We start from the raw sequence: 9,983 nt of genomic DNA, 5'->3' as shown, positions 1-9,983 counted from the left end.
GGTTAAATTGATTGAATTGAGTTCTAGCAACAAAATTGTTGAGGACTGGAAATCAATTCCCCTAATTATGTGGTGGAAAATCTATAATGAAATAAATAGAAGAATCTTCGAAGAGAAAAGTTATGGATGCAAGTGTCTCAAAAAATTTATGTTACACTTGTTAACCTCAAACCGAAAAAGAGGCTTGTACATGATGATAATTTTTCGATCTTTTTGGCATTTAAAATTTTTACGTTGTTTTCTTATTTCTTATTTTATTTTTTATTTTTTATTTTACATTTTTGTAACCCTCTTTTTAATATAAAAAATTGACATTTTTCAAAAACAAATAACAATGAAAACAAGCCTATGACCGTGATACATTGTAGTTAGACTTTTGACATTACACCAAATTTTGTCCAAAATACTAATCGAAAACTCATCCCTCACAATCGCGAAAACTTTTCACATAAAATAAATTATCCTTTAAACGCTATATTCCGACTGAATATATTTTGGTGAACTAATCAAATCAATTCGATAATCGATGTCTAAAGATTATTCTGCTCCGTATGAAATCCACTAAAATCTAACCTAATATAAGGCCTTGTTCGGTATAAATTTTTAAAAAAACTATTACAAAATCAAATATCACTTTACCCATTTTTATCCATCACATCACTCAAATCATTAACAAAAATACTAAAATACCCTCTATTTTAAATTATTATTTTATATTTTATTTATATATATCAATACCTTTTAAGTATTTTTACTAAAAATAATCATCACCTTCTCAAAATCATCACCAATAATTATTTTTTTCTCCTTCTAGGTTTTTAAAATAGTTCCAAACCGAAGAAGCTCTAATATAGAAAAATTAAAAGAAAATATGAGATCAAACCACTCTTGATTTTTTTTTATTTTTTTCAGTAAATAAGAATTTTAGAGAAAACCTACAAAACAATCACATAACTAATAAAAAAAATGTAAAGCTGTCGGAAACAAGAAAAGTTGAGCCAAGTGGAGAAGAACAGAGTCCGACAGCTTACAATCTGTGACCGTACCACACATTTCAAGAAAAAAAGTGAAACCCAGAAATCTAGACCCTCCAAACCTTCAATTCTTTGATCCTCCCGTCCATTCCATTCTTCTTGTTCATTCATCATCTTCAAACCTGAATCTTCTTTGTCTTTGTTGTTAATGGGGAATCCGAATTTAAAGGTGGCCGGAGGAGGTTTGACTGTCGGTTTCTCCCCCATTTCTTCTACTCCTCCTCCTGTCTTTTCCAAATCTCGCACAAGATCAGGTATCAACAAAATATACCAATTTTCTTAAAAATTATTTGTCATGTTATAAATTTTAATGATTCAATTGTGAAATAACTATTTGATATTTGTTTAAGATAAACTATTAAAATGTAACTTGGTATTTACGAATTAATAAAGATATTTGATATTTTAATTAATAAATTGAATGATGTATGACCATCAAACGAAGAGATTTAAAAAACAATAAAAATACAAAATCAAATCATCTTGCTATTTTCTTTCATATATGCAGCTTCTAGTACACAAAACATAAAGAATGATGATGCCAATGATAAGGTAAATGAAGAAATATTTCTTCACATGGAAGAAACAAAAAACGATCCAATAAACGAAAACAATGTTGTACTTTCGGAGAGGCGAAAAGCTCTTTTTGAGCCTTTGAAACCTATGAGAAACATAAATGGTAAGCGACCATCAGCCGAAAACCTCCTTCCTCCTCCTGATTTTGACTCTACAACTTATCCAAGAGGATGGCTAATAGGGAAAAAACGAAAGCTCGTAAATGTTGATGTTGTTGAAAGCATGAGGAGAATCGCGGTTCAAGAAATGAATAGGAAGGTGGTCATCCAATCATTTTTAAACTTTGAGTTGCTTTTTCATATTTAAATGATAGACGTTTAAACAAAACTAAATAAAAACCAAATTGACTGAAAATCATTTCTTAGTATGGAATGCTCTATTTTGGCAGGATAGGGAGATCGAGGGGTTAAACGAGCAGTTGGAAGAAGATGCAAAGTGCATGGAGCACTTGCAAATTCAACTCATGGAGGAGAAAAGTAATCGGGCACATCAAGAACGAGAGAACGTTAGGCTGCAAAGCCAAACCGATATGCTATTGAGCTTGTTGCAAGAAAATGAACCTATGGAAGACGTCGAGGCTACACACGAATCTTGAGTGCCATTCTTTTAGTTCTTCGTCGATTTGTTGGTTTGAGTAGTCATGATAATTGAGTTATATGCATTGTAAATAAATAAAGAGACAAAGACATTATATGATTTTGCATGTGTCAAAGACTATGTTGAATTATAAATGTGGTTCAATATATCTTGTTTTCTTTACAAACGTTAAGACCATATCTCATTAGGGTTTCGAGTTAATACATCATTTTCAACTTCAAGCCGACCCTTAAGGACAAATTAAAGAGCTCAAAACAAAAAGAATGCAAAAGCCCAAATATATTGAGAGAAATATTTACTTACAAACTATTTTAACCTTTCACAAGAGGTGTAGAAAAAACAAACATGGAAATCCCTTATTTTTACATTGAAATTACATATATGCATATACTACACATTACAACAAGACTAAACCTGACTAATAATAAAAACAACAACAAACAACACCTACACAAATTTAACTTCACAGGATTCCTCATCAACCTGTATCTCAGAATCCACTCCAGTAAAAAAGTAAAAACCCTACCATACAACATTTTTACTACCACAAAACGCCATCGAAATTCACTATTATACTTACCATCACGAAGGATTATTAAGGTTATCTCGCTCGGTTTTGGCAGTCCTCAGGAATGTTGAACAGGAACTGTGGGAGGGAAGCAATTCTCGGGAGATTAAGTAGTAACTCCCCAACTGAATCCTTCCTCGACATTTTTGGTGCCTGCTTTTGTTCTTCACAGGTATCAACAGGCTGTTTGGTCATAATTGAGTCTACGGGATCCTTTTGCAGTAGGCAACAAAGGGAATCAACTCTTTTCATGATTGACTGCTCCGATGCTGATGCACATTGATAGTCGCTGAATAAGCATCGACTGACCTCTTCAAGAAACTCTAAGCTCTGCCTTTCTTCGGCGGAAAGAGAGAGCTTGCTGCTGGATGATCTTTGTTCGGAGATTTGGTTTTCGATATGGTTTACTAGGTCATTCATTGACATGGAGGGGTGGATACCAGACTTTTTAAGGAGGTCTTGATTGAAAAGCCCCTTTAATTCCTCTGCTTTACTTCCCATGAACTCTTCAATTGCGTGATTGTCCATAACTGCATGTCAATCAGATGTTGTTTACACACATTAATCTCATAGAAATATAGACAAATCATCAATGCTGTAAAGGCCCAAATAAATTCGCTTATGATTAGCTTAGAACACTTGAAAGGCACTCAGAACCTACCAAAGTTCTTTTTCACTCATACAATTTTTATATTGCTATTGCTTGTTACCAGACAATTTTAGCATTAGAATTGCCTCTGCCACAACTCTCAATTTAACTTTAGAAGGAAAGTGACTATACATGCTAATGGTATCAATTTGTTTCATTTAATTATGATCCAAGAAAATCTACATTTGTTTTGTTTTCCAAAATTCACAATGATTGAGAAAATAATCTAAATAACAAAAGAAGAAAAATTAGACTATCCTTAGAATCATGATCTATAAAATCATTTGTATACCATGCGAAAAAACATCAATCATAATAAGACAATTCTGAAATTTGAACTTCAACGATATTTCAAGAAGATCGTGATTGTGATAGAGATCTTCTCAAAATACTAGTTACCCAATAGGCTCAATAATATCTTAGCAAACCAAGGATTTATGTCAATAACAAAGGTAATTCCCCAGAAAGGTAGGTTCAAGTAACTAGAGACAATAAATACGTCAACAGTTGCACTCTTATTACCTGAGCTAGGTGAAGGCCCATCATGTGGAAAACGTTGTGTGTGTCTAGAAGCATGATCATGTTCCTCCTCCTTTGCAGGAGAAGTTTGAACCCCTGACGATGATTCATCATCATTCAAATCAAATAAAGTCTTTCTTTGACCATCAAACACCAGGCTTGATTCATTTAAGTTATCAAATGCAGAAATTCTGGTCTCAAAATAAGGAGATTCGAGAACCATCTCTTCTTGTTGACTTAAGAAGTTAAGACGAAGGTCACATTGGACAAGTTTTTCAAAATGCTTCCCTAGCAAGCCTTGTGGGCACTGTAGAAAATGTTTCCTGCAATCAAATTAAAATCATCACTATCATTCCTTTGGAAAGACAAGACATGACCCGCAAAACAATACACAGAATCAGATAGAATTTTTAATCAATGTTAAAACATCTTTCCAACCAGCATTAGTTTAGTTAAAGAAATTGATGAGTATTTGATGTATTCAGGAGTTGGGGTGAGCTTGAAAAACTTTTGGGGTGAGCTTAGAAAATAAAGGGAAAATTATAGATAAAACTAGTAGATGAATGTAGGTTTTGCTTTTTTATTTTTAACTAAAGAAACAAATAGTGAATTAAATTGAAAAAAAAAAGGAAATTATTAGTCACGTCACATTTGAAAGGAAAATAAAATCGGGGTGGACTTAAGCTCACCCGAGCCCCTTAGTAAATCCGTTATATCATCGGGATACATTAACATTGCTAGGGCCGTGTTTGATAGAGCTCGTTTGATCTTGTATTTCTTTGTTTTTTTGGGTTTTTACAAATTCTCTCTATCACACTAATATCATCAAATAATTTAATTCATCAAACAAAATACAAATTTACCTTAACTTTATTTTTATTAAATTGAAATTTTAAATACAAAAGGATATTTTAGTCATTTATCTTAAACAAATCTCAAATAACCTATTTTTTTGGACAAAACCCATACAAATCCTAAAAAACACAAGATCAAACAAGCTCTTAGAAAAACCAAATATTATTTTCAAATAACCATGTTTGATGTAAATAATTGAAAATTAGGTTATTTGAATAAAAAGACATTAAGGGTATAAATATGTAATAAAAAAATAGTTAAAAAAGAGGGTATTTTAGTTGATAACTAGATTGTTGATTGGATAGTAGGTTATTTAGAATAAACCACATCAAACAAGGCCAAAATATACTTGTTCATGGTTGCTTGCCCATTGGTAAAGTCTGATGTTGCCTGCCACAAAGTATGCTTCCTAGGCTGCGGATTGGTCTCTCTAAAAAAGAGAGGTTGCCTAGACAGCTACATTAACAAAAATACATGCCCTTGTTAGAAAGATCAGCAATTAAGTAAGATGAAAAAAAAGTGAAATTGTAACTAAACAAAAAAGAATCAAAAGAATCATGTTTGTTACCACAATATCCAAAGTCCCAGGTCCATCTTCTGGATAATTAGCCTTCAATGCCATGATATCAGACCACTGGATCTCAATCTTATTCTTCAAACCACCATCAAGAACTTCCCATACAAGTTTGTGCTTAGCAAAGTAACATTTTGCTACCAAATCCCCTTCATGTTTGGATTTATACTGCATCCAAAACAAATACAATGAATTACCAATGCTCAAACAACAGTTGATTCAAGTAGAGAAAAGGTTTATTATTATATACCTCCCAAGAACCAATCTTCAGCAATGAGCCAGGAAAATTAGAAGCCTTCAACTTCTCAGATGCACCAGATGCTGCAGACTTGTGATCTTTCTCTAATGATCCAACTTTATTACCATTTCCTTGAGCGAGCCTCATCTGAATCAATTCCAGAAGAGAAGGACTCTTCCTTAAACGCAAACCTAAAGGACTCGGTTCATCAAGTGGGTTGTATTGAGATGGAGTTATCGAGCAAGACCCATCTCCCAAATTCTTCTGCAGAAAATCAATAGCATTAGATAACAATAATAATAATAATAAGCCACACCTCATGAAACATCATTCTATAAAAGGAAAGTTTTCATAGATGAACCTGGAGAGGAGATGAGAGCTTAGATCTCTTGTTGAGATTGATTTGTTCGTCGGGCAAAGCATCATCTTCAACTTCCCTTTTCACTGGCGCCAATTTACGGCACTTCGAATCGGACTTCTTTTGTTCGGGATTCATCAAGTGAAACATCAAAATTAGCAATTAGCAGGATTTTGAACAGAAAACTTCAAATTGGTCGATTCAGAGAGAATCTAAAGTCGATAGAAACCCTAGAGAGATGATAGAACAAGAAAGTTATATTGATTTACAGAGAAGCAAAACGAAACTCGTCTTCTCCAAAGAGATGTGAGAGAAAGAAGAAAATATGAAATGTGCTTTTTTACTCTAACTGGCTTGGAGGGATAATTATGTCATTTCAAAATAAAAATTAAAAGATGTCTTGCCTTATTTGATTTGTGTTTTTTTAAAGAATTTTATTTAAATCTCATTTATCCATTCATATTTTTAATTTTTTCTTTTATTTATCAAAATACTAAAATTATCTTTTATTTATTTAAAATTAATTTATCACTATATAATGAAAAAAATAAAAATATTTTTTCTTTAAACAATAAAAAAAACTAGTTCTTTTGAAAATCTAATCAACCAATTTTTTTTTTTAAATACCAATAAAAACCCATAAAATTAAGGATGAAACAAACTCATTTATTTGGGGATAAAATGGGGTTTTAAAAAAATAGTTTGAAAGGATTTAAGGAAAAAATAATTTTTATGTATATATTACTTAAATATATTTATATTTAATAAATAATAAAATTATGGGGTAATTTGATATTTTGTTAAATGAATTGAATTGGGTTAAATTATGGGGTAATTTGATATAATAGTTGAAAATATACCAAAATTGATAATTAATTTTTTTTTATAAAATTCTTAAATAATCCATATGAGATAGCCCTAAGAGTTTGTTTGATCTAGGTTTTCTTTTAAGATTTTTGTAAATTTTTGAAAATGTTATTTGATAAAAACAAGTATAATCGAGTATTAAAATATTTTATATTTGATAAAAGTAAAATAATGTCTTAATTAATTTTGTAGATTAATAATAATGTGATATAAACAATTTGTTTTGTAAACTATAAGAAAAAACAGCCTCACGAGTTTTAATTTGGAACGAAGCGAGTGGTCACGTGCGCCGCATTTGCGTTTCTCTTTGGATAAATAAGTGGGACCCCAGTCGGCCAAATCGAGAAGGTTCGATGGAACGGTGACGATGACAGAATAAGAATTACGTGGCAAAATCTGGAGCGGTCAAAATGGCTATTTCATGCATGGCTAAAATTGAAAAAGAAATAAGTTTGTGGATAATGTTGAGTTTCAAAATAATATTAAAAAATAAATAAAAGTTGTGGATATAAAGTTAGGGCTTATTTAATACTTTATTTTTTTTACTAATAATAATCACAATTTAGTTATATGTTTCAATCTTTAATTCAGTGGAAATAAGTGGTGTATGTTTAACAATAAAAAAATATAACACAAAATTTAATAATGTCATTTTTTTTTACCTGTTAAGACTTGTTTATTACATGTTAGATCATATATAAATCATATAAATCGTATCGTGTTTACTTTTATATATTTTTGTATCGTGCTAATGTGTGTTATATTTGTTTATAAATCTTATATCGTGTTTTACCAATCATTATTAATATTGTTATTATGATCAAATTAATTTAAGTAATAAAACTCAATAAAACCTTCAATAATTATAATTTAATTTATTTCTAAATTTTTACAAGTCTCTATATAAATAATTTGAACTACAAAAATTTCCAAATATTCATCTATGCGTTTAGAGATATTAGTTAATTAAGAAATAATGAAATTTAAGAAATTAATTAATTAAAAACATTTTTTAAATTTAGATTTATTCATTAGATGTTATAATATTTAACTTAATAATTTAAAATGATTTATTAAAAATAAAAATTCACTTCAATATAATATTATTTTTTAATTATTAATACATATATTTTTGAAATAATCTAATTAGACTAATATAATTCTATTGGTATATTTTTTTTATTATATTCATTAATTTAATACTTTTTAAAATTAATTATTTATTAATTTAGTATTAATATTAAAATAAATTTAATATTATTTATTATAATTATACATATATATGTATTATTTTAGTTTTATAAAGTTTAAATTGTTATCATACATTTATTAATTAATGTATTAATAATAATTAAAATTATAAATAATTAATAATATGAATAAAACTATTATTCAATTTAAATTTATAAATTTAAATTAAATAATGAATGATAACAAACTAGATTAATAAAAGTTTTAATATTATAAAGAATTAAATTAGTTAATATTATGTAAGAAGTAGCGTGACTAATTCATTCAAGTGTGTTAATTATATTATTTTAGGTAAGTATTTATTTTGTTCTAGCAAATATTTATTTTGTGGTTTACTGAAAGAATAGTAGTTTTTTTTTCAAAATAAAAATATAATAATTTATTTACCACCTTAATTGGGCCATGAGCCCCTAATTTTATTATTAATTAATTAACATATAAATTCATATTTTTCTTATTATTTATACTAATATTATGAATATTTTTTATATAATATATAGTATATATTATAATTATATATTTTATTTTTTATTAAAAAAATTAATTAATATAAATTTTGTATTTTTATGGGCCCATATGTTTTTTGTGGGGCTTCCAATTTTTAGGGCAGGTCCTAATAGCAGTTTATTCTACCACCGCTATAATCCAAATCATACTAGCCTCATGCTAGACATGTTTGGTATTTAATACGTATGTTCAAATTTAACTCCCTATGTATTGGTTTTAATATGACAAGACTCAATCTTAAAAAGATATTCTTAGGTTTTATTCTTAAATATTTGTTTTAAATGCTGTAACTTGATCATGATCTTAAAGTTTGCCAGAAGATGGGCTGGTTCGTAAAGGTTCCTTTATGATCTTGGGGCTTCGTTTATATTGGCCCAAAAAGGTTTCATATGAGACCGGTCAACTTTTATGATATTTGACACTTGAAGCCAATCTCAGCCCACTTACCCATCAACAAACCAAAGTGTGAATAAGTTTAAGGGTGTTAGTTGCGATATATCTTAATTTTGTATTCGTACCTTATATCTTACCTAAATTTTCGGTATATAAAATATGATTACATTTATATTACCTTACCTTAATTTTGATATACTTTTCATTCAGTATACATTAATTTCGGTACGGTATCAATATTATAACTTATAAGAATAAATTAAAAACCATACCTGCAACTTTCTTTCGACCAGGAACTTTAAACCTCGGTTGTGTTTCATGAAATAAGCTCACAAACCCCTTTCTTTCGACAACTTTAAATGATACTTTATCGAGAATCACATACTCGGTCAATTTTACTTCACACATATTTTGTTTAAAAGTACGTGGAACCAAAACACTTTATTGCCCATCATCTTCTTCGTCAATATAGTTTGACTTTTATCACTTCCATAGGCTCTACTTGTTTCATAGAGTACCTTTTTAATAAGTGATTTTTCAATCCACTAGTACTTCTAAAAACGGTTGGAATTTCAACTTACAGTACTTACATACTCCGATTGGTTGTATTATTCCATCAACCAACTCTTTTGTCTTCTTTTCACAATGTTTCCAAAATATACTCTTACTATATTTAGGAGTTAGGGAATTTTATTTTTAAAATTGTTCTTACTCTCTTTTGAATCGTATTTTGTATTTGAGATGAACTTGACAACATATTAAACTTCATTAGGTCTATTTTGAAAAAAATATCAAACACTTTTTAGTGAAACAAAATTAGTTTTATATTTTATAAAATAGAATGTCTAAGATTGCATATATTGAATTATATTACAATACAATTATATTTTGATTTGATTTTCAAAAATTATGATTATGTAATTAAATTAATATTAAATTTATTTATTTCCTTATAAGTATTATATAATATATATTTATAAATTTATAAATATTATTT

At 28.9% G+C, this 9,983-nt stretch overlaps 2 protein-coding genes across 2 annotated transcripts; one reads left to right on the top strand and one right to left on the bottom strand.

Annotated features, from left to right (window-relative positions):
* The first annotated feature begins 1,136 nt into the window (after positions 1-1,136).
* LOC124944444 (protein HEADING DATE REPRESSOR 1) lies at positions 1,137-2,256 on the top strand. Its single transcript, XM_047484697.1, has 3 exons — positions 1,137-1,288; positions 1,543-1,868; positions 1,999-2,256. The coding sequence occupies exons 1-3, from the start codon at positions 1,183-1,185 to the stop codon at positions 2,203-2,205; spliced, it is 639 nt and encodes a 212-aa protein (XP_047340653.1). The 5' UTR covers positions 1,137-1,182; the 3' UTR covers positions 2,206-2,256.
* Positions 2,257-2,465: 209 nt separating this feature from the next.
* On the bottom strand, positions 2,466-6,296 carry LOC124945152. The gene is made up of 6 exons (XM_047485534.1): positions 5,972-6,296; positions 5,623-5,874; positions 5,367-5,540; positions 5,148-5,254; positions 3,947-4,266; positions 2,466-3,305 (listed from the first exon to the last, which is right to left on the bottom strand). Exons 1-6 carry the CDS (start codon positions 6,116-6,118, stop codon positions 2,809-2,811), a joined length of 1,497 nt encoding a protein of 498 aa, XP_047341490.1. The 5' UTR covers positions 6,119-6,296; the 3' UTR covers positions 2,466-2,808.
* Positions 6,297-9,983: the final 3,687 nt, after the last annotated feature.

Source organism: Impatiens glandulifera, chromosome 7, assembly GCF_907164915.1.
Source record: "Impatiens glandulifera chromosome 7, dImpGla2.1, whole genome shotgun sequence".
Taxonomy (NCBI): Eukaryota; Viridiplantae; Streptophyta; class Magnoliopsida; order Ericales; family Balsaminaceae; genus Impatiens; species Impatiens glandulifera.
The sequence above is the reverse complement of the archived record's forward strand: the minus strand, read 5'-3'. Positions and strand labels throughout refer to the sequence as shown.

Bases quoted from the DNA above. Each gene is read 5' to 3' on its own strand.
- LOC124945152 (XM_047485534.1), bottom strand. From the start codon at position 6,118: ATGTTTCACTTGATGAATCCCGAACAAAAGAAGTCCGATTCGAAGTGC. The intron at 5,875-5,971 runs GTTCATCTATGA...GATTTTCTGCAG, and splicing joins AGCTCTCATCTCCTCTCCAG to AAGAATTTGGGAGATGGGTC. The intron at 3,306-3,946 runs GTAATAAGAGTG...ATTGACATGCAG, and splicing joins TGGGCCTTCACCTAGCTCAG to TTATGGACAATCACGCAATT.
- LOC124944444 (XM_047484697.1), top strand. From the start codon at position 1,183: ATGGGGAATCCGAATTTAAAGGTGGCCGGAGGAGGTTTGACTGTCGGT. The intron at 1,289-1,542 runs GTATCAACAAAA...TCATATATGCAG, and splicing joins CAAATCTCGCACAAGATCAG to CTTCTAGTACACAAAACATA. The intron at 1,869-1,998 runs GTGGTCATCCAA...CTATTTTGGCAG, and splicing joins TTCAAGAAATGAATAGGAAG to GATAGGGAGATCGAGGGGTT.